The 24089-nt window shown below is 49.9% G+C and overlaps 3 protein-coding genes across 6 annotated transcripts in view; 2 read left to right on the forward strand and 1 right to left on the reverse strand.

Moving 5' to 3' along the window:
- SHISA6 (shisa family member 6) overlaps window positions 1-24089 on the reverse strand; it is a 224622-nt gene that overhangs the window by 96422 nt on the left and 104111 nt on the right. The window lies entirely within an intron of this gene.
- LOC149915340 (uncharacterized) lies at window positions 3807-6210 on the forward strand. The gene is made up of 4 exons (XM_090121816.1): window positions 3807-4230; window positions 4331-5488; window positions 5578-5646; window positions 5745-6210. The coding sequence occupies exons 1-4, from the start codon at window positions 4224-4226 to the stop codon at window positions 5912-5914; spliced, it is 1404 nt and encodes a 467-aa protein (XP_089977942.1). The 5' UTR covers window positions 3807-4223; the 3' UTR covers window positions 5915-6210.
- On the forward strand, window positions 6868-10395 carry LOC149915341 (uncharacterized). The gene is made up of 4 exons (XM_090122043.1): window positions 6868-8379; window positions 8480-9673; window positions 9763-9831; window positions 9930-10395. Exons 1-4 carry the CDS (start codon window positions 8373-8375, stop codon window positions 10097-10099), a joined length of 1440 nt encoding a protein of 479 aa, XP_089978169.1. The 5' UTR covers window positions 6868-8372; the 3' UTR covers window positions 10100-10395.

Raw genomic sequence — 24089 nt, forward strand, 5'->3', positions numbered from 1 at the left:
ATTATCTCTCTGAGATAATTGCCAAAATCGTTTGCAGTCCTGGAGAGATCTTCAAAACCTACTTGTTTATGAAAGCAAATAATTCAGGTTAATCAAATATTGTGAGGTTTCCACTCTGCCTGTCTAGGTATTTGTACATTTAAATCTGCACCTTGCCTGTTATGCAACTGGCCTGAAAGGCAACTCTCATTGCAAGAGGGGAAAGACAAAGTGTTTAGAGGAGAAACCACTTCAGCACAATCTCTACACTCAGGAAAAGGCTCTTCTCACTATTGGATGGCACCCAGTGCATGGAGAGCTGCTGCAGAAGAGACACTGGAATGGGCTAGGCAAAGTTTTGAGCATTTCCAGCACCCACAAAACATGATAGAACTGCAAGTGTTGGAGGAGCTCTGTGAGGTTGGTGGACAGTGCAGCTCCTGCCCCCAAGTGTGTGAGCTGGTCCCAGTGTCAGCCAAGGAAACTTCCCAAATGTAGGGAGCCTCAATTGCACATCACAGTGGGCTGATCTGAGTGAATCTGATTGTTTACCACCTCAAAATCCCAGGAAAGACATACTGACATTTCCAGGGCTATTTAGAATTGTAGAATCATGAAAATTGGAAAGGACCACTAAGATCACCATGGCCAACCCCAACCCATCCCATCATGCCCATCAACCATGTCCACAGTTCTTGAACACCTCCAGGGACAGTGACTCCCCCACCTCCCTGGGCAGTTGTGCCAATGCATCACCACTCTTTCTGAGAAGAAAAAGATGTGTTGGTGGCTATTGTGTTCGTTTTTAGGGGGCAAGGGTTTGATAAATGATAGATGTCTTATGCCCAAAACATCCCTGAGAAGATACGTTTCCAAAGAGGTTCTATACTTCATCAGCTATTTTTTCTTGACCTGCAACCATCAGGATCCTCTTCAACATGAGACTGTCTGTCCAGTCCCATCTTTGCCCCATCCTGGATCCCTCCACCTGTATATCCTCATGGGAAAAAATTTCAGTCTGCCCTCTGCAAGCCAGGAGCAGCAGGTACAGTCAGCTCTGCAGGTGCCTGAGGCTACAGGGCAAGGGAAATAGCAGATGCTCATGGGAATATCTATTTTCTCAAGTCCTATTGTAATCTCTTTTTCTCTACAAACCCAGTGAAAAATCTTAGATTGATGCCTGTAGTTAAAATGTTTAATTCAGGCCAAAATACATCCAACGACCTGGATTCACTGGGTTTGCCAAAAGAGTCTTCTTTCTTGTTGGGTGCCTGGCTGTTCTGAATGACATTGTGGCTGAAGGTCAGGCAGGACGGAGCTCTGAGCACTGATGGAGCTGTGGGTGTCCCTGTTCAGTGCAGGGTGTTGGATCAGGTGGCCTTTAAGGGTCCATTCCAACTCAAACCATGTCATGAGTCTATGAAACACCTGTCTGTTAATGTGGTGCAAATGCATCTTTTCACTCCACCCTGCACTACTACTTTCTATTATAACAAAATAAATAGGACTAGAACTAGAAATATTATTTTAGGAATATATGTATTAGGAAACAGGAATCAATTCCCAGTAGAGCTGAGGAGATCTCTTCAAAGATCTGGACTCCTTTACCTAGGATAAAGTTTTGGTTCAAATTCTGGATAAAGCACACCAAATGCAATGCTGTTATACGTTATCTTTAACCAGTGCTCAACGTGCTCAAAACAGGTTGCATGGAGATTGGTGGGTGCCCCATCTCTGGAGACATTCAAGCCAGGCTGGACCAGGTCCTGGGCAACCTGGTCTAGCTGTGCATGTCCCTGTTCACTGCAGGGGAACTGGACTGGATGGCCTTTAAAGTTCTCTTCCAACTCTAAGGATTCTATGAGTTTATGATTCCAAGTTCTCCCATCATTTACTACAGGTGATAAATGATGGTTTCTTGAAACATAAGGATTTCTGAGAAAAGATAATTTTGACAAACTTGAATCACGCCTTTAATGGCAAACAGACATAAACTCTTTAAAATCTCATCAGATTTTGAAAAAGATCTGGTTGTTTTTTTTATCATTCTAAATGACATTTGTTCCAAACTTTTGTATATAATGAAATAAAAGTGAAACACTGCAAGTGAAATAAATATCTTCAAAGATTGGAAGAGGAGTGTTACGAGATCCGTCCCAAATTTCTGTTGTCAGTCAGAATGAATATTTTTAAATATCTTTTATTTCTTCTGCTTTCGGAGAGGAAAAGAAAAACATCTAAATCTCAGTATTTCTCACCCAATCATCACTCCCAGCTCCATTTTCCTGTCTCATCTTTTCTCAAAGAAACCCAAATTGTGAGAAAGCAGCTCTCTTACAGATACAGAAAGTGCCAGCAGGAGCAGCAATTCCAGCCTGGCTGTCCCGTCTACAGAGACCAACAATTTACATAAATACACAGCGGCATTGGAAGTGCTGCTCTAATTAAAATGCCATCATATAAACTTGGTTTTTATAAGACCTATAAAACTTCATTCTGGGAGTGGACTTGGCATCAGCATGAGCACAATCTACTGCTGTTTATTTATTTTTTATTGATTTGCCAAGAAAGTAATATACATTGTGTTCTAATTCTGTAGTACTGTCACTGTATAATTGAAGGAGGCACTTCTGGTCTAAGTCCCTATTTGCAAGCAATTATATGTTGCTTTAAAAAATATGTCTTGCGGAATTGATTTTTCATGTCTCTTGTGAGTGATGAAATATAAGTTTCAATTAAAAAAAAAAAGAAAAGAAAGTGCAATGGCCAATTCTGAGCCTGTCTGGTTAAAATGGTTTTGCAGCTCTTAAGGAAGCCTGGTTTGGCATAGCCTAGCACAAGGGCTGTGGCACTGCCTACTGCATCGCAATTGCTCAGTGGTTTGATTACAAACAGTAAAATGGCACTGAATTCCATGATTCTGCCCAAGAAAATGCAGTGTTTTTTGCAGCTGGTCTTTAATACTCTGTCTTCTCAACTCCAGCTACTCCACAAGTAATCCAGCTTTATTAACAAATGTCAGCGTTCAATCCTGCTGGCTGGAGAGAGATTACTGCACAGTATGCACAAACTCAGCAGCTTTACATAGTAAAAAAAAGAAGTGTCTTTTAAAATTTCATGTGTTTTAGAGAACAACTTTTTGATGTTTTAATGCTGGGGTAAGCAGTCTGAAAAAGATGCACACGTTTTTTTTCTGCTCCTTGTGTTTCTCCTGACCTGCTCCCCAGCAGTGGCCCTGCAGCCAGAGCTGCCCATCACTGCCCCCACTGCAGTCCAACATCACCCAGGACCTCACAGCCATCTCTGTTAGGAAAGAAAGGATGGAAATGGCATGACATTTCCTGCACTACTCACTTGGTGAGTGGCCCAGCTGAGCCAAGCCAGGATCACCTCCAGCCCATTCCATGCTTCTTGCTATTGGCACATGTCCTAACTGCAACATGTAAAGCATCCCAACAAGACAGGAACAGGCTGTAATGAAAGCTTTCCGTAGTCCAAAAGGGTGAAGATGGGATATGAGCCAGACAGCGCTCACACAGCAGTCAGACACGGGAGGGCTCGTTTCCATCTGCAGACTGAGGCACTTTCAGCCTCCCATCTCTAAACCCTTTGGGGACACTATGTATGTAGTTGTACACTCAGACCACTAGACTGCACATCAGAATCTGTGCAGTACATATAGTTTGTACCCATGGCAAAATACCTTTATAAAATTCATGTGCATTATTGGCCCCAGCATCCTATATCCATGTTCAGTCTCCTGTGCTGTGAACTGATTACAAGCAGATGGCAGAATCATAGAATTCTGGAATGGCCTGTGTTGAAAAGGACAACAAAGCTATATGCAGGGTTGCACATTGTATGGATATCATCTGGCCCCATGGATTTATATACATTCAGTTACATGACTGACTGACATGAGGACTCGGACATGTTCCAGTGTTACAGTGGGACGGAATCCCATCCCATGTCTAATTCAGATCTCCACTCCTTTACGTTAAAACCATTCCCCCTTTGTCCAATCACCACCACCACACAAAAAGTACATTTCCTTCCTCTTTATAATCTCCTTTTAAACAATGGAAGGCTGCACTGAGCAGCCACAGCAAGTGTTGGTGACGGGGCATGCAAAGAGCAATGCCTATGACATCAAGGGACTGTGTCACAGAGGGGCACTGTGAGCTCAGGGGAGAGGGGCTGACCCCAGCGGTCACGGAACCCCCCACTGCCACTCTCGAGCTACCATGGCGGGTAAGGCAGCAGGCTCCTCCTGCTCCTGGCACTGCGGCCCTCCAGGGGATGCCAGTGCCCCAGATCTCACCCCAGCGCCCATTTGGGCATTTCTCCACAGAGAGAATTCCTCCACGGATGCAGACGGTGCTTCCGACACCCGACGCGAGTTTCCCTGGATCCTCTGTGCCTCCACCGGCCACTGCAGCAATGCAGCCCAACGTCAGCGGAGCAGTGCCAGCGTCGATCCAACCCCTCCCTGTCCCCAACGTCGCCTATGTGGTGCCTCAGGCTTCTGTTTGGCCTGGGGTACCAGGTGTCCAAGGACAGGGAGTGCAGCTCCTACCTGGGGGGATGCCCCCAACAGTGGTTCAGCTGCCACCTGGGGGGATGCCCCCAACTGCGGGTCAGCTGCCATCTGGGGGGGTCCCCCAAATTGTGGGTCAGCTGCCACCTGGGGTGATGCCCCAAGTTGTGGGTCAGCTGCCACCTGGGGGGGTCCCCCAAGTTGTGGGTCAGCTGCCACCTGGAGTGATGCTCCAAGTTGTAGGTCAGCTGCCATCCGGGGGGGTCCCCCAAGTTGTGGGTCAGCTGCCACCTGGGGGGGTCCCCCAAATTGCGGGTCAGCTGCAACCTGGGGGGGTCCTCCAAGTTGTGGGCCAGCTCCCACCTGGGGGGAAGCCCCCAGCTGTACGTAAGCTGCCACGTGGGGGGAAGGCCCGAACTGTGGGTAAGCTGCCACGTCGGGGGAAGCCCCCAGCTGTGGGTAAGCTGCCACCTGAGGGAGTGCCCCCCATTGTGGTTCAGCTCACTCCTGAGGGGCTGCCCACTGTTGTGGGTCATCTCCAACCTGGGGGGCGGCAGTTACCCCTGCTCATGCTCCTACCCGGCGGCATGAAGCCAGGTATGCCTCCCCCCAATGCCCCTGCCCACTGCTGGGAACAGCCCCCGGTGGCAGGGACGATGCAGCCCCAGCAGCCGATGGGGCTGCGGCCTGGGGCCGCGTTGCGTGGGCAGCCCCCGCAGCCCGCAGGCAGCTGCCCGCTGCAGGCCCCCGGCCGCCCAGGCCCCTCAACTGTCCTCCAAGCACCTCCGGTACAGCAGCAGCAGGTGCTCCTCACACCCTCCACCCTGCCCACCAGCAGGGAACAGGCGGAGATGCCCTTTGGAGATGCCGTGGTGTACACGGAGGGCCAGGGGCACCCAGCACCCATCAGCGTGTGCCCCCAACCCACCACGGCTCCGCTCACCTGCAGCATCGCAGCTCCGGAATCAGGTGGTGAGTTTGGGGGCTGCAGGCTGTCTGCACCGGGTGGCTGTGGGAAAGTTGGCATTGCCTCACTAGGGATGTTCTTGCTTTTCCAACAGCAACAACGAGCTCAGACATCCTGGAGGACATCTCCAGCATCAGTGACCTCCTGACTTGGATGAACAGCTGTGAGTTTGGGGGCAGCAGAGCTGGCGGGGGAGTGTTGGCACCGATTTGGTGTGGGAAAGCTGACATTACCCCTGTGGGGATTTTCTTCCTCTTCCAGTAGTGACACCCGAAATAGAGGTCCCGGACAACATCCCGGACATGGATGATCACTCGCCCGAGTGCCCAGCCCCTGCCTGCACCACCAGCGGTCGCCAGCAGCGCATCCAAGCCACAAAGAGGAAGCTGCCGCAGGGCCAGGATGCTCCAGAACCAAAACGCCGGCACTAGCCGAAGCTGAGTGGGCTCAGCACAAACAGGAGCATCTGCAGAAACTGGACCACGTGGTGCAGCAGGAGACACCACCATAGCCAAAAAAAGGCTACCTGTAGCCCTGGGCTCCTCGCTGGCCCCTTGCCCCAGGGGCACCAGCACCAACCCCAGCCCTACCCCTCCAAACCTGGGCTGTCCACCAACAACACCTTGGACTGAGACAGTGTGGGACTCCATTAGATTATGTTATCATGTTTTATGTTATTTTATGTTCAATTATGTTCAATTACATTAAATTACTTTAAATTATTAAATGTTTCGTATTCACTTTGCTACGACTGCCTGCAGTTGTTCATACAGCACCAAACGCCCCCCCAGACCGCTGTGCCCACCTGCAGGGCAAGACGGGGCAGCGCAAAGGGCCGTGTCCCAGGGCTGCCCCACCAGCAGCCCCTCCAAAATCCTCTCCAAAATCCCCTCCCCTCCTCAGTCAGCACCACTGGGAACGTAGGGATGGGGAATGGTTGGGGTGGGATTCTGGGAGAGCTGGGGCGGCTCTGCCTGCAGGAGAGCAGGCTCAGGGGGATCCCAGGCACGGCCATCAGTCCCTGCAGGGAGGTGCAGAGAGGACGGAGCCGGGCTGCACCCAGCGGTGCCCAGCAGCTGAACCAGAGGCACTGGGCAACACACTGGGGCACAGCTGTGGTTGCAGCAAGGCAAGAATGCAGCTCTGCATCACTGGTGGTCTACATCACCATCACTGCTGACAGTGCCCGTCCGGGTTGTCTGGCTGTGGGATGGTAACCCCCTGCCATTGCCACCCCCTGAAGAAGAGTGCAGAGGAAGCAGCTGAGGTGCCCAGAATTAATGGCCTGGGTTGAAAAGGACAACAAATATCATCTGCTATGTGCAGGGTCGCCAACCAGCAGACCAGGCTGCCCAGAGCCACATCCAGCCTGGCCTTGCATGCCTCCAGGGATGGGGCATCCACAACCTGCTTGGGCAACCCGTTCCAGTGCCTCACCACCCTTTGGGTGAGAAACTTCCTCCTAATACCTAGCCTCAACCTCCCCTGTCTCAGTTTAAAGCCATTCCCCCTTGTCCCCTCACCATCCACCCTCACAAACAGCCGTTCCCCCTCCTGTTTATACGCTCCCTTCAAGTTCTGGAAGGCCACAACGAGGTCTCCCCAGAGCTTCTCTTCTCCAGTTGAAGCAATCCCAGTTCCCCCAACCTTTCCTCACAGGAGAGCTGCTCCAGCCCTCTGACATCTCAGTGCCCTCCTCTGGACCCGCTCCAAGAGCTCCACGTCCTTCCTGTGCTGGGGGCCCCGGGCCTGGACGCAGTGCTGCAGATGGGGCCTCACAGGAGCCGAGCAGAGGGGGACAATCACCTCTCTCTCCCTGCTGGCCACCCCTTTTTTCATGCGGCCCAGAACACAGTCGGCCTTCCGGGCTGCAACGCACACTGCTGGCTCGTGTCAGCTTCTCGTCCACCAGGACCCCCGAGTCCTCCTCCGCAGGGCTGATCTTCCCCCAGTTTCTATAACTACCTGGGATTGCCCCGACCCAAGTGCAGCACCCTGCACTTGGCCTTACTGAGCCTCATTAGGTTCAGTATCCTGACACAGAATCATTGATCACAGCCTTTGTCTGCGACCAGCCGGCCAATTCCCAATCCACCCAACAGTCCATCCTTCAAATCCACACCTCTGCAAGCCAGAGAGCAGGATGTGGTGAGGGACCATGTCAAAGGCCTTGCAGACGTCCACGCAGATGACATCCACTGCCCTTCCCCCATCCACCAAAGCCGTCTCTCCATCACAGAAGGCCACCGCATTGGTCAGGCACGATCTGCCCTTGGTGCAGCCATGCTGGCTGTCTCAAATCACCTCTTTGTCTCGTATGTGCCTAGACACAGCTTCTAGGAGGATCTGCTCCATGATCTTCCCAGGCACAGAGGTGAGGCTCACCGGCCTCCCCCTTTCTTAAAAATGGGAGCAACGTTTCCCTTTTTCCAGTCACCATGGCTTTCTCAGATATGATGGAGAGCGGCTCAGCAACCACATCAGCCATCTCTCTCAGGACCCCAGGATGGATATCATCTGGCCCCATGGATTTATATACATTCAGTTACATGACTGACTGACATGAGGACTCGGACATGTTCCAGTGTTACAGTGGGACGGAATCCCATCCCATGTCTAATTCAGATCTCCACTCCTTTACGTTAAAACCATTCCCCCTTTGTCCAATCACCACCACCACACAAAAAGTACATTTCCTTCCTCTTTATAATCTCCTTTTAAACAATGGAAGGCTGCACTGAGCAGCCACAGCAAGTGTTGGTGACGGGGCATGCAAAGAGCAATGCCTATGACATCAAGGGACTGTGTCACAGAGGGGCACTGTGAGCTCAGGGGAGAGGGGCTGACCCCAGCGGTCACGGAACCCCCCACTGCCACTCTCGAGCTACCATGGCGGGTAAGGCAGCAGGCTCCTCCTGCTCCTGGCACTGCGGCCCTCCAGGGGATGCCAGTGCCCCAGATCTCACCCCAGCGCCCATTTGGGCATTTCTCCACAGAGAGAATTCCTCCACGGATGCAGACGGTGCTTCCGACACCCGACGCGAGTTTCCCTGGATCCTCTGTGCCTCCACCGGCCACTGCAGCAATGCAGCCCAACGTCAGCGGAGCAGTGCCAGCGTCGATCCAACCCCTCCCTGTCCCCAACGTCGCCTATGTGGTGCCTCAGGCTTCTGTCTGGCCTGGGGTACCAGGTGTCCAAGGACAGGGAGTGCAGCTCCTACCTGGGGGGATGCCCCAAGTTGTGGGTCAGCTGCCATCTGGGGGGATGCCCCCAACTGCGGGTCAGCTGCCATCTGGGGGGGTCCCCCAAGTTGTGGGCCAGCTGCCACCTGGGGGGGTCCCCCAAATTCTGGGCCAGCTGCCACCTGGGGGGGTCCTCCAAATTGTGGGTCAGCTGCCATCTGGGGTGATGCCCCAAGTTGTGGGTCAGCTGCCACCTGGGGGGGTCCCCCAAATTCTGGGTCAGCTGCCATCTGGGGTGATGCCCCAAGTTGTGGGTCAGCTGCCACCTGGGGGGGTCCCCCAAATTCTGGGTCAGCTGCCACCTGGGGGGGTCCCCCAAGTTGTGGGCCAGCTCCCACCTGGGGGGAAGCCCCCAACTGTACGTAAGCTGCCACGTGGGGGGAAGGCCCGAACTGTGGGTAAGCTGCCACGTTGGGGGAAGCCCCCAGCTGTGGGTAAGCTGCCACCTGAGGGAGTGCCCCCCATTGTGGTTCAGCTCACACCTGAGGGGCTGCCCACTGTTGTGGGTCATCTCCAACCTGGGGGGCGGCAGTTACCCCTGCTCATGCTCCTACCCGGCGGCATGAAGCCAGGTATGCCTCCCCCCAATGCCCCTGCCCACTGCTGGGAACAGCCCCCGGTGGCAGGGACGATGCAGCCCCAGCAGCCGATGGGGCTGCGGCCTGGGGCCGCGTTGCGTGGGCAGCCCCCGCAGCCCGCAGGCAGCTGCCCGCTGCAGGCCCCCGGCCGCCCAGGCCCCTCAACTGTCCTCCAAGCACCTCCGGTACAGCAGCAGCAGGTGCTCCTCACACCCTCCACCCTGCCCACCAGCAGGGAACAGGCGGAGATGCCCTTTGGAGATGCCGTGGTGTACACGGAGGGCCAGGGGCACCCAGCACCCATCAGCGTGTGCCCCCAACCCACCACGGCTCCGCTCACCTGCAGCATCGCAGCTCCGGAATCAGGTGGTGAGTTTGGGGGCTGCAGGCTGTCTGCACCGGGTGGCTGTGGGAAAGTTGGCATTGCCTCACTAGGGATGTTCTTGCTTTTCCAACAGCAACAACGAGCTCAGACATCCTGGAGGACATCTCCAGCATCAGTGACCTCCTGACTTGGATGAACAGCTGTGAGTTTGGGGGCAGCAGAGCTGGCGGGGGAGTGTTGGCACCGATTTGGTGTGGGAAAGCTGACATTACCCCTGTGGGGATTTTCTTCCTCTTCCAGTAGTGACACCCGAAATAGAGGTCCCGGACAACATCCCGGACATGGATGATCACTCGCCCGAGTGCCCAGCCCCTGCCTGCACCACCAGCGGTCGCCAGCAGCGCATCCAAGCCACAAAGAGGAAGCTGCCGCAGGGCCAGGATGCTCCAGAACCAAAACGCCGGCACTAGCCGAAGCTGAGTGGGCTCAGCACAAACAGGAGCATCTGCAGAAACTGGACCACGTGGTGCAGCAGGAGACACCACCATAGCCAAAAAAAGGCTACCTGTAGCCCTGGGCTCCTCGCTGGCCCCTTGCCCCAGGGGCACCAGCACCAACCCCAGCCCTACCCCTCCAAACCTGGGCTGTCCACCAACAACACCTTGGACTGAGACAGTGTGGGACTCCATTAGATTATGTTATCATGTTTTATGTTATTTTATGTTCAATTATGTTCAATTACATTAAATTACTTTAAATTATTAAATGTTTCGTATTCACTTTGCTACGACTGCCTGCAGTTGTTCATACAGCACCAAACGCCCCCCCAGACCGCTGTGCCCACCTGCAGGGCAAGACGGGGCAGCGCAAAGGGCCGTGTCCCAGGGCTGCCCCACCAGCAGCCCCTCCAAAATCCTCTCCAAAATCCCCTCCCCTCCTCAGTCAGCACCACTGGGAACGTAGGGATGGGGAATGGTTGGGGTGGGATTCTGGGAGAGCTGGGGCGGCTCTGCCTGCAGGAGAGCAGGCTCAGGGGGATCCCAGGCACGGCCATCAGTCCCTGCAGGGAGGTGCAGAGAGGACGGAGCCGGGCTGCACCCAGCGGTGCCCAGCAGCTGAACCAGAGGCACTGGGCAACACACTGGGGCACAGCTGTGGTTGCAGCAAGGCAAGAATGCAGCTCTGCATCACTGGTGGTCTACATCACCATCACTGCTGACAGTGCCCGTCCGGGTTGTCTGGCTGTGGGACGGTAACCCCCTGCCATTGCCACCCCCTGAAGAAGAGTGCAGAGGAAGCAGCTGAGGTGCCCAGAATTAATGGCCTGGGTTGAAAAGGACAACAAATATCATCTGCTATGTGCAGGGTCGCCAACCAGCAGACCAGGCTGCCCAGAGCCACATCCAGCCTGGCCTTGCATGCCTCCAGGGATGGGGCATCCACAACCTGCTTGGGCAACCCGTTCCAGTGCCTCACCACCCTTTGGGTGAGAAACTTCCTCCTAATACCTAGCCTCAACCTCCCCTGTCTCAGTTTAAAGCCATTCCCCCTTGTCCTGTCACCATCCACCCTCACAAACAGCCGTTCCCCCTCCTGTTTATACGCTCCCTTCAAGTTCTGGAAGGCCACAACGAGGTCTCCCCAGAGCTTCTCTTCTCCAGTTGAAGCAATCCCAGTTCCCCCAACCTTTCCTCACAGGAGAGCTGCTCCAGCCCTCTGACATCTCAGTGCCCTCCTCTGGACCCGCTCCAAGAGCTCCACGTCCTTCCTGTGCTGGGGGCCCCGGGCCTGGACGCAGTGCTGCAGATGGGGCCTCACAGGAGCCAAGCAGAGGGGGACAATCACCTCCCTGATCAGTGAGTGCTGTGAGCATCCCTGAAGAAGCTTGCTCCTACTGTTCCTATTGTATCAGCAGGGCTACCAGCACTGTGCAGCACAATAAATAACAGGGAACCACCTCCATGGCACTTGGTACAACTGCTCAGCTCCTGTCTGCGTAATCTGGCTCTTAAAGACAGCACAGCGCATGATCTATAAACCCAGCGTCAGTGTGACTGATGTGTGGCATTCCTGTGAGGAACATTATTTGTAAAGGCTTCTCACTGCTGTGCTGCCGTATTTTCTCAACACGAATCTCTGCTACGCCCTGCCTCAGCTCCGCGATGTTCCTCGTCCTCCACCAAGCACATAAAGCTTTGGCTTTTTTTCATCGCTGCACACACTGCCTCCAGAAGGCTGAGTACTCATTTCCCAATCTAAAAACCTCTCCTAAGGCACTGTGCTTTGAACAGGCTGTAAGAAAAAAAACTTGAATGAAGCCATTGTTAATTCCATTAAGGGAACAGCCAGGCACTTCTGTCCCGCTCAGCCCAGGAGGGGTTTGCTTCCAGGTAAAGGAGCCAAATGCATCACAGACAATTTTGAAATGATACGGTCTAGGTCCATTTCTGCAGGATATCTATACAGCCTCTGCCAGGATCCTGCCTGTTGGGTCAGTGGCACAAAAGGAAGGGTTATTTTCTAAAATGTGGATTAGCACTATGTGTTTAAGGAATGCCAGGTGACCTGTTCTGCCAAAACATGGAATGCCTGAGGTCCCACCAAACCTTATAAAACACTTTATAAAACTAATCCTGAGGAGAACTGCTGCTCCAGCAGCCCTTGAAGAAGTGTTTTTGTTGCCCCTTATTCATAGTAGAGCTGAGGAGTGCCCACCAGTGGGGACCCAGCTGGGTCTGCTGACATCACTGTGCAGGGTCTGTCTGCTTCATGGGATCATACAACCACAGAATGGCTTAGGTTGGAGCGGAACTTAAAGATCCCCCAGTTTCAACCCCCTGCCCTGGGCAGGGTTGCCACTCACCAGACCAGGCCACCCAGGGTCCCATCCAACCTGGCCTTGAGTGCCTCCATGGAGGGGACACCCACATTTCTGGCAGCCCTTTCCGCTGCCCTGGCAGCATTTGCCCCTTGTGCTTGTTCAGTGCTTCAGTAAGAAAAGCCAGGAAGAAAGCTTCCCTGTGAACCCCGTCTGACCGCAGCTGCCAGTGAAAGTCACTCCTCCACCATATGCTCCCAGTGGGTTCTCAGCCAGTGCCCACCTGTAGAGGTCAACAGCCACACACCTCATCCCTCAGAGGAGGCTTTTTCCAAACAGTTTTCTAGTTCTTTGTCTGTATTTTTAGCATTATCTCAGCAATTTTGCCTAACGCTAGGGCCTCCCTCACAGCAGCTCACTTTGAGTTAAAGGGTTTATTTCAGTTCCCCTGCATAGTTACAGTTCTTCTCTTCTTCCCTCTACAATGCCCTTTCTCACTGCAGCTTTCCTGCCTTGTCCCAGGGCTCTCAGAGCCACAGATGCCTCCAACTGCCAGGGGACTGCAAATTAGAATCTGTCCTGTCTCATATGTCAGCGATAACCATCAGGGAGTCCTCATTCCCATTGTAGGAAAGGCCATATGTTTGGCTCCCAAGCCAAAGCAGCAGCAAAACGCGGGCAGCAAAAATATTCTTTGTATTGAATTCCTTAATCTTATGAATAGGTGCCCCTGGAGGACCCTTTGTGCTTGGGTTCTGTGTACTCAGGATTGCTCATATTATAAAAAAATCTGCAGATTGGAGAGAGCACAGACTGAGTGTTAGAGGAACCGCGGATCCCTCAGCACAGCTTTGCACCCACTGCACCTGCAGGACTGCCTTGCTTGGGATGCACACAGTGCCACACACCTCATTTGTTTGCCTTCCTCAATCTTTCTTCCTTTATCATTCCCCCGCTCCCCATCACCAATCCACGTCTGGGAGCCTTTGCCACTCCCAGAAGCTCTCCTTGACGCACATCATCATGACTTGATTCGAACAGTGCAAATCTAAGAGATGATGGGTATGTGATTTAAAGGCATAGCGCTGCCAAACTGCACTGATACAGCTGCTGAGCAGCCTCCTCAGTTTGTAGCCACAGCTACAGGCAACATGGTGGCTGAATATTTGTTATTATAGTTGAGTAAACCGATTCCAGGGAAGCAAAGGTGGTTAAAACTAGCAAAGGTCATGACACAATGAAGAATGGCTGAAAGGGAAACAGATCCTACAGCTGGAAGGGAAAATTTGTATACTAGGATTTGGATTTAATTTCTGCTTTATATAATTTTTTTTACTTATGCTAAATCAAGTTAGCAGGATAGCATGCATAATATGATACAGCATGCAAAATCAGTGTGGCTCGCAGTGCCTGTGTATAAGGCAGCGTGTTTTGTTCCCTGCTCTAATGAAGCATTCGTCTTGGCATGGCAGTGAGTTGTAAATGAATTAGCAATGCTACAATCGTTTGTGAGCACGCCTATCAAGCTCAGCAAATTGCCTGGCGTTCAGAGCAGTAAATAGATGGGGCTGTTCCACATTGTGGTACGAAGACTTGGAGACTCTGGGATGCGATCATGGCACAGTGGTCCCTGTATTAGGGCACAACCCAGCCCAGTCCTTCCTGAGAAGGGTGAGCTTAGCAGGCAACATCCCCAGCTTGTGAGCCACTCACACAGTGCTAATGGCGTGCACTGCTTCATCAGCAGGAGCAGGATTAGGCCCTTCTGTGTGGGAACAGCTTCAGCAGTCATCCAAGGGCACGAAAGAAGCTGGGGCTGAGACTATGTGCTCCATCATCATACAACCACAGTCATTAAGGTTGGAAAAGACCTCTAAGGTCACCTGATCCAGTTGTCCATCTACCACCACTGCTGCCCACTAACCAAGTCCCTAAGTACTACACCTACCCTTTCCAGGGGCTGTGACTCCATCACCTCCATATACATATATATTTACATATATTTATCTTTTTTTTCATTTCAGACAATAGAAGCAGTTTCCCTTGACATCTTCAGAATGCAGTGCTTTACATTTTCCAGTTTGCTTAATTTGGTTTTGTCAAAGAAAGTGAAAGGAAAAACAGTCTCCAAATCGACTGCAAGTCAATTTGGAGTGATTTGACATCACTTCCCAAGTAGTCCAGTGAACTGAAATGGCAAAGTTGTGTTTCCTGCCTCCATGTGCTGGTAGGACTGTGGCTAAATGGAGGCAGTGTGTCATGCCTTGCAACTGCTGCTGGTCATCCCTGCCTTTGCAGGGACCTACAGCTGTTCCATAGCTTGGGGCCAGTTTGTGCGTTTCTATCGTTCCATACAAAATGCAATGGAAGAAGTTTCAGCCCATGACCACCTGATTGTGAAATACTCCAAGTTCCTTGTGGAATGACCTAAGACTACAAAAACTCATTTCTCTGTGGTTTAACCCCAAACTGACTTTCCCATGGGCATGCACAAAGGCTTTTGATGCTTTCACAGCTCATTTTTCACTAACCATGAGCTCTAAAAATTAAATTTGTCATTCTTTTTTAAGTGAAAGACAAGATCAGAGATAAAAGCTCTAATCATTGCCTTCTAAGAACCGAGCCTTAAAGCACACCAGATGTAGCCCTGCTCTCCATCAGATCCCCAAAAGGCACACACAGCAGTACACAGATAGCAGCCAAAGAGGAGCTGGAGGATTCCCAGTGCTTTTCTTGCCTGCGGACTGCAGCAGCATTTTCCCCTCCCTATGGGATGTGTGCTGAGTGAGTGCTGTTGTTTGGAAAGGAGCTCTGCCTCTGCCAGGACTGCTGGGAGCTACAGCCATTGTCTCAAGGAACAGCAGGAAAATGCTTCAATAGAAGAGACATTTGCAGCAGAGATTTGCAGGTTGCCACACAACAGTGCCTATATGGTGACTGTGCAGATCCCAATTCAAGTACGCTTGCCTTGTGGAGAAGGGCACACTGTCTTTTTTCTTTTCTTTGTAAATATGACCTAATTTACTACAGCATTTCCCTGAACTCTTCTAAGCTGGAGTTACTTCCCCTGGCAGATGGGATCTCCATGTGTAGTGGAAGTGGTTCTAACTCACTCCACTGCCCAGAAAAGAGGGAAAGAGGTTCAGTGCAGCATGATAGGGGCATTGTGGACTTTGTAGTGAACAGAACTTCACACAAAATGTTATCTGTTCTTCTTCATGAATAAGCAGAGTGCTTAAAAATGCTGTGCAGAAAACCACTAAGCCCTGAGAGAGAAACCCAAAGCCAGGACTTCTTAAAGCAGTCTTTGTCTCTGGTGGCACAGGACCCAGTTAAAGGCTTTGCTGTGGTTCTAGGACATTGATGTATCTAACAGCATCGCTGTCCCCCCACAGTGCCCAGCCTACAGTCTTGTTTTTCTTGTCTAACAAAATGAGGGATGGGACACATCCTTACAGGGACCAGCATGGTGGCAATCCATGCTGGGGATGCGACAGTTCAGAGCAGGACCAGCCTGTGCCACCACTGCCAGACCAGGATAAACACTGCTGCTTTCTTCCTGTGGTTTGGAAAGGAGTTTCCCACAGAACACAGCTGCTGTTTGCTCCTGTACCTATGGGGTTGATGGACTCAGCTTCCCAGTTAGTGTGAATGCATTGCATATCTGCTTTCCTTGCACATGGCTCAGAACTGAGCACCCCATGCTGCAACGGGCAGCAGCACTACAGCTGCTCAGGGAGCAGCAATAACCCTACAGCCACTGTCAGCAGCTTTCAGGCCTCTAATGCTTCTGAGGGAGAGGTACCCCTGCTACAGCTCAGCATCTTTCCTCATACAGCCACACTCTGTCAGACTGCACAGAACAAGGCGTCTTGGAGACTCTGTCCTACTTTTAGGACAGGGAGGATGGGATATACAGAGCAGAAATGACAGAGGTCCAAGAAGGTCAGGATGGGACTGGTGGCCATCCAGGCCTGCTGGCAGAAGGGCCAGAGACCAAGGGAGCAGCAGCTGTAAAGGAGCTGTGTGCCCATGCACAGTGTATGATAAACAAAAGGAGTGCATCTCTGAGTGCTGACCTGCTGAGGGGTAATGTGGACCTTGCAGTGGGAGAGAAATGAGCAGAACAGGGCTGGACTACACCCCAGCTGTGATGTTACGCTCACAAAATGAGTTCTGAGGTGGAGCTCATCACTAACGGCATGAAGCAATTTTCTCTTTCTGGAATCTCGACTCAGACACCAAACTTAAATTTCTAACGAGACCATAGTGTTGTCCCAACCCTCACACAGCCCCCTTCCCAGAGCTATGTTCTCTGTAATAAATCCTTTATGCTACACGGTGTGTCTTCCCAAGACTGAGCATTTCCTTAATTATTAATAAAATGAGCTTGGAGAGCTATGGACCTCCTGCTGGGGCCTTTCACTGTGATGACCTCATTACCATGCAGGTCTGCAGCAAACTGAAATGACAGGATGGTTTCCCCAGCTCAATGGACTCTGGGCCTTTTATTGACCAAATGAAATAAATATTCCCCTTCTCCAAATTGCACTTTTAAAAATGATTGCCTTCTTAATGTTAGATTGTGAAGCTCAGGCACCAATTTATGCCTGGGATTCTTCCTATATCTAATCATACTTCATTGTTTTCTAATGAAATGTGCAATCTAGTTAAATGAACATGAATGGAAGCAACAGTGCTGCAGACAAGAAAGCAGGAGGGATATATAATTAATGTGATCATTGGAAAAAAGCCATGTGATATCATTCCATCAATTATCAGCCTCTAATAATTGTGTCACCAAGTAAATGAAAGCATTTTATCAATTAGTGCCAATGGTTTTCCCATAGCAAGCACTGAAAACTGCTGAAAACCAAATCGTAACTGCAGCAATACAGGAAGAAAGGGAGAGGAACATAGGATGAGTCTGAAGACAGCTACCTCCTGTATTGCAGTGACAGTCCTTAAGTAGGCTTTGATGAAGGCAGTGAAGAGATCTGTGGGTAAAGTCTAGCAATAAGGAGTATTACAGGGAGTACTCTAGTGATTTGATTTTGGAGGACAAAATTTCATTCCCTATCGGTCAGAGATGCCGATTTGGGACTGATTCAGCATACCTATAGATTGGTCCTATCAAGCTCTGGCCTCAACATCCAGCTCAGTTAAGCTTCAGTCCTGGCTGGGGGAGAACACGTGTTGTGAACAATGGCAATGTCCCCTAAGTGACAGTGGCACAGTTTTCTGCACCTGACTCTCCCATCTAGGCTTCTCCTATATTCATAGGCACAAACATCTGCCTGATCTGCCCTCTAAGAAATGTTTCTTGCTCCCTCTGATGACCACCATTAGCTTGATGCAACTTCTGAACTGCAGTGTCTCAGTTGGAAAAGTTGCTCATCATGATGAAGTTCACATCTGCAGGGAGAAGAAGTCTTTGGGACCTTTGCTCTGACTGCTCCAGCCTTGTGTTAAGAGCACACAGGGCTGGGCATGTCTCAGGAGAAGAGGTGCTAACTGGGAGTCAGATTTTGGGGATCCATAACTGTGTATCTAATGGACTTCACCTCCCATAGCAGGTTTGGAGGGTCTACAGCTGCTGCTCCCTGATAAAGCCTGCAGTTATACATAAGGAAGGGCTGGAGTGATGTTTTAACCTGCTGGTATGACTGCTACCCCTGCTGAGGCTTTATGCCCTGCACGAAGATGTTTGTGAGCACTCAGCAAGACACCTTCTATTCCGAGGGATTTTCTTTCCTCCTCTCAGGATGAGAGGCTGGTATTTGACTTCATTATCTCCTAACTTAAAGTTCAGGCCATCTGGCATCCCAGTGTGCAAACAATCTTGTAAATTAAAGGGAAAAATATGGTCATCATTCCCTTATGGCTACAAACATGCAAGCTATTAAATAACTGGTGATATTCAGAATTCACTTCGAAAGAAACAAAGTCGGTTCCCAAAATCCCACCCTAGCAGGCGAAGCAGCATTTTATGAAGGAAGGTGACCTGAAATACAGCTGACCTTCCTCCCCTTCACCAATTCACTGCACAAACTACTGGTTCTTGTGGAACCAGATAAAGTGCTGCTGACTTTGTGTCATTTCTCTAAACAGCCCTTTGAGGTCATTTCCAACAGGTTCACTCTTTACTTTAGCCACCAGCTACTTTTGCTCTCTGTTGAACCCACAGAACTTGTTTCACTTCATCTTCTTTAACTAATCTGAAAAACTTTATTCATCAAACCTTTTAATTTACCACCCTCTACACTCCTTTCTTGGAAGACCTACCTGGTATATCTGGTACCACGCTTCATTTTTCACAAGAGTCCTATTTCTAAGAGCATTAGCAATTTCAAAATGTATATAAAGGTGAAAGATCCTTGCATGTCTTAACAGATCTCAAAATGAGCTTTGGAACAATTTGAATAGAAAGCTCTCAAAACCTTAACGTCTCCCTCAGGACTGATCCATAATGAAGGTAATAATTAGCGAGATCGAATTTGAAAATGACATTCCATAAATACATGTTTTACTCCTGGTATACAGAGCCAGAGCCAAATAGGTAAAGGAGAAGTGGAACAAGGCTAAGAACAGAGACAAATAAAAGTAAAGAAGCCTTCCTCCACAGGCAAAAATAAAATACTGCTGTAGGAAAGAAGGGATCCCAATGAAGACTTTCTAGAACATCTTCCCAAGTCCTGGCAGCATTTTACAACTCCCTGACAGGAGGTTGGAGAGAGGTGGGAGTTGGCTTCTTCTTCCAGGTAACAGTGCTAAGACAAGAGGTAGTGGACTCAAGTTGTGCCAGGGAGAGTTTGGGTTGGATGTTAGGAAAATTTTCTTCTCTGAAAGAGTGGTGATGCATTGGCACAGGCTGCCCTGGGAGGTGATGGAGTCACCATCCCTAGAGGTGTTTAAGGAACTGAGGAACATGGTTTGGTGGGCATGATGGGGATGGGTTGATAGTTGGACTTGGTGATCTTAGAGGTCTTTTCCAACCGTAATGATTCTATGATTCTAAAGAAAAGAACAGCTCTGGGCCTATGAGTGAAACAGAAGCTGAGAATGAGAGGAGTGAATCACCCCACCTTCCCCATGCATTGAGGATACAAACATTCTCCTGAAAGTCCATGTGCTGAAGAGCTCATCCTCCCTCAGCTTATCATTGAGTTCTGACCTCTTCCTGGAGTGTTTGGGTTTGCAGTGGAAATGGGGAAGAGCTGTGAGCATTTTAGCGAAGCCAAGGTCTCTCTGTACCTCAGGCATTTCCCATTGTCACTATGTGTAATTCCAGAAAATTACTGCATGAGCTTCACTCTTGTACTTTCTTCTCCATCTCTTTCACAGATTGGCAGGATCTTTCCTCTTTTCTTGGTCGGGCAATTTTACAGCAGAGTACAGAGCGTTTCTCAGTCTTGTTCTTGCATATGGGAAACAAGCTTCAATACAAGCTGGAAAATTTCAGTTTCTAGTAACTCTTTATCCTTTGTGCATGTACAAAAGATCATCTCCAAGACATATTTCAGCTGGCACTCGTCTCAGACTGATCTGCCAGACATGGACCTGTCATCTCAATTGATCTCAATCCAATATTGCATGGATTTGTGCCCTCCCATCAGCAGCTTCTTACTCACTGAACATTTACATTACTGTGATCAGTCTCACCACGTGTTCAGAAGACTTAAGTAATTACAATGAGATTCCACTGTAATTCAGCACTAGTTTTTCAATACACACTATTCTGATGGGAAAAAATTACCTGGTGAGGTTCTCATGTTATGACTTCTCTCAAAGGAGAAGCCAGTACTTCCAGTCTGTGTAACTGTGCCTCTCAGCTCTGCCCTACAGAAGGACAGACTACAAGACTCATGTCCTTTGCACTATTCCTAGTACTATGCTGGATCATTACAGCTCCTCCTACCGACTTGCTGGAGAGGAGCATCCTTTGTCACCCTCTGGGACTGGCTGGAAACAATGACATGCCACTGAGAGGATAACCCAAGTAGAATTTTTAATTAGAGGCTGTATAGGACAATGTAGGCCCTCCTCAGTGCCTACAAGCTCTCAAACCCTTCTTCCTGCCATACTTCTACACTTAGCATGCAGATCCAGAAAATTCCTCCAAACCTTTGCTCTGCATCAGCCTCAGTAACACTTCCAGGATGTCTTCTCACCAGCTTGATGCATTAAATATCTAGAGTGGTGGTACTGTTGTTGCTCTGCTGAGAACAAGTGCACTTAGGTTGGAGCAGCTCTACAGGAGAGGGTCCAGTGGGAACCAAGTGGAACACTCAAGAAACTTCCAGCACACGCTCTGGACTTCACTGTGCCTGGAAGGTGGGGAAGAAGCAGGTTGCAAGTGAGAATTCCCTCTGCTCTCCATGCAATTAGCTGTTCCTCTAAGTATTAAAATGTCTCTTTCTACTCAGCTATTGAATGTGTCACCAAGTGACAGTACGTACCAGGATTCTAATAAAAAGCTGCCCCGGGGGAATTGCAGTTTCCCCTTTGCTTCCATTGAAACCTCTGGTGCTTTAGGAATTCAGATCTGCAGTTGCCTTACTAAGATGCAGCAGCTCCAGAGCTGCCTGAGTTGAGGAGCTCCATCCTTTGGGCCTGACACTGTGTCTCCACGACCAGACTGCAGCATTGGACACATATCTCAGGGAGCGTTCTGCATGGGTTGCTAACTGTGCCGCTACCCTGGCTGCATACAAACCACCTTCCTGATAAACAGCAAATGAACCTGACATTTCTGCTGGGTGTGTGGGAGATAAAGCCCACCAGAGTGTGTGCTTGTTTCATAGTTTCTTGATGCTCTGATAGAGATTAATCAATCATGTCAACTCTGCGGCTTGCTCTGTAATTTAACCACTTGCAGTGTTTTGTGCTACTGCTATTTTCTGTCTGGTTAAAAGATCTTCTGCAGTGCAGGACACCCATAGCTTAATGCACTGTCTGGGCTTTGAGGCATGAATTAATAATAATTTTAATACCCTTTTACTGGATATCTGCCTTGCTGTCCAGCTGACGGTGCCTTTCAACACGTTAATGACTTACATGCCATTACAGCAGCGTGATCAGCCTGTTCCCAGCTGCTCAGCACAGCAACTGATGTCATCTACCTGGACTCATGCAAGGCTTTCAACATGGTCCTGCTTCACACCCTTATCTCTAAATTGGATAAGGATTTGAAGACTAGATTATTCTGTGGATAAAGAGTTGATTGGATGGTTATAGCCAGAGAGTTGTTGTCAACAGCATTATGTCCAGATGGAGGCTGGTGACAAGTGCTGTCCCACAGGGGTCCATGCTGGGACTGGTGCTCTTCAATATCTTTGTCAGTGACACAGACAGTGGGATTGGGTGCACCTTCAGCAGTTTGCTGATGACACCCAGCTGAGTGGTGCAGTCGATACAACAGAAAGAAGGGATGTCATCCAGAGGGACCTGGACAACCTTCAGAAGTGGGCCCACGTGAACCTAATGAGGTTTAACAAGGCCAAGTGCAGGGCGCTGCAGCTGGGTCAGGGCAATCCCAGATGTGTACAGACTGGGAAAAGAACTCCTAAAGAGCAGCCCTGTGGAGAAGGACTTGGGGATGGTGGTGGATGAAAAGCTGGACATTGAGCCAGGAGTGTGTGCTTGGAGCCTGGAAAGCCAGCTGTGTTCTGGGTTGCATCAACAGAGGGGTGGCAGCAGGGCAAGGAAAGGGATGGTCCCTCTGTACTCTGCCCTCGTGAGGCCCCATCTGAGCACTGTGACCAGACCTGGGACCCTCAGCACAAGAAAGGTGCAGAGCTGTTGGAGCAGGTCCAGAGGAGGACACGAAGATACTCAGAGGGCTGGAGGAACTGAACTTCTGGGCTTTGTAAAGCCAGCAAGAGAAAAGAGGTGGCAGAAGAAATGGCAGCAAGAAGCTGGGCAACCAGCTCTGGGAAAGAAATACTGAGCCAGTCTGCACAGGCAGAGCTGAGCTGAGTGAGAAAGGGAAATATTTCCTAGGAAATAGAGTGTGGTTTGTGCAGTCCTGAGACTGAAGGAAAATATAGCTCTGGCCTTTGTTCCTAGCACATCACAAATGACCTTCATGAAGACTTCCAGCTGAGGCTATGACATTTACCTCCTCCCAGTGATTGAATTCCACAAAGAAATGACTCCTGTTTCCTGAGCCATAAGGGGATTTCTTCTTAGTCATGCTGGTTTGTGCTTCCAGCACCAAATTCTCAGTTTCTTTCCATATTGACTGCACTGGCACCTACACTCATAGCACAGATTTGTGAGAAACTTGCAAGAGAACAGTGCAGCCACAGTCCTCCCTCGCTGGGACTCCATGGTGTAGATAAAAAGGAGGCACTGTTTCAAAAATAGGATGATCAGTTCTTGACATAAAAAGGCACCCAGCTCTATCTCAGGTTGTGCATTAAAATTATCCTTCTTTTTTCACATTCCCTCCTCCTCATCAGAAAGATCTCACCCAGGCTATTTTCAAGCTTCAACGTGTCGCTTTTCATTCATATTTTTCAACGAACTACTAAAGTATGTGCACTTCTGAAGTTTCCTATCTGAAATGTGCGAACTGCTGTCTGAATTTCAGAGGGCTGCTTCCATTTGCCCTGTTTTGAGGTTAAGTAGTACGGAGAATGCCTGAGGCATTCACAAAACTGGAAATTTCACAGAATGAAGCAGTGTGCATGAACACGTGGCGGTGAGCTCTCTGAACTGCCTTGCAAACATTTATGATGTCCCCTGAGAGGGTTGGGAGTGAAATCATTTATCTGCTTCAACGTGGGAAGAAAATGCAGATGAGAACAACTTCATTCCGTGGGGTGTTACTGTGGATGGGACTGAGCAGTGCCTGCAGGCCAGGAAACGGACAGGCTTGGGATATATGGCTTGGAAGACAACCATGGAACCAATAGACTGTGCTTCCAGAGAGCATCAAGGACTCAGGTGGGCAGTCACATCAAAGCAAGCTCCATGACGTGGACTTGGATCTCCTGCATCCAACAGGTGCTCCATGACTTGGAGATCTGTAGGGCCATTGAGGATCAGGTTGGCAGCCTAAATGAGGATTTGAATAAAAGAAAGATGGAGAGCCCTCCTGCTCCTGAACCCTGGCTAAAATTTTATTAAGTGCAGTCTGGAAGAAAACTGAAAACTTGAGTGAGGGAGAGAAATAAAATGGAGGAGGAAACTTGGGAAGGCTTTTATGGGGAAAATGAGAGGAAAGGAGGAGCTGCCATGCAGAAACACTGAGATGCCAGGCTCAGAGATCCCAGTGACCAAAGTCTTATTGGAAAGTCTTCTTCCCAGTCACCAAAGTCTTCACTGGAAAGACTAGAAAACCTCTCCAGCTCTCTCTGTGCCTCACGATATTTTGCTTAGCAAGGCTTGAAATTTCAGTTCTCAAATACATTTGGGGGACATTTCTACACAGCATGGAAAAAAGCCAGGTGCCATTCCCTGGCACCAATCAGTTTCCTTAAATATTCTCCACCTAATGCAGAAAAACTCTTTTTAGTAATTTAAAAGGGATGGCTGAAATATGGGGCTATTTATGTTATAGTAGACACGTTCTAGAATGAGAAGTGTTGCAGAGAGACTGCATAGATGATAAGGCATGTAATCATCTTTAACCTTTC

Source organism: Phasianus colchicus, chromosome 20 (genome assembly GCF_987193195.1).
Source record: "Phasianus colchicus chromosome 20, bPhaCol1.hap1.1, whole genome shotgun sequence".
Taxonomy (NCBI): Eukaryota; Metazoa; Chordata; class Aves; order Galliformes; family Phasianidae; genus Phasianus; species Phasianus colchicus.

Bases quoted from the DNA above. Each gene is read 5' to 3' on its own strand.
- LOC149915341 (XM_090122043.1), top strand. The intron at 9,674-9,762 runs GTGAGTTTGGGG...CTTTTCCAACAG, and splicing joins CGCAGCTCCGGAATCAGGTG to CAACAACGAGCTCAGACATC. The intron at 9,832-9,929 runs GTGAGTTTGGGG...TTCCTCTTCCAG, and splicing joins CCTGACTTGGATGAACAGCT to TAGTGACACCCGAAATAGAG.
- LOC149915340 (XM_090121816.1), top strand. The intron at 5,489-5,577 runs GTGAGTTTGGGG...CTTTTCCAACAG, and splicing joins CGCAGCTCCGGAATCAGGTG to CAACAACGAGCTCAGACATC. The intron at 5,647-5,744 runs GTGAGTTTGGGG...TTCCTCTTCCAG, and splicing joins CCTGACTTGGATGAACAGCT to TAGTGACACCCGAAATAGAG.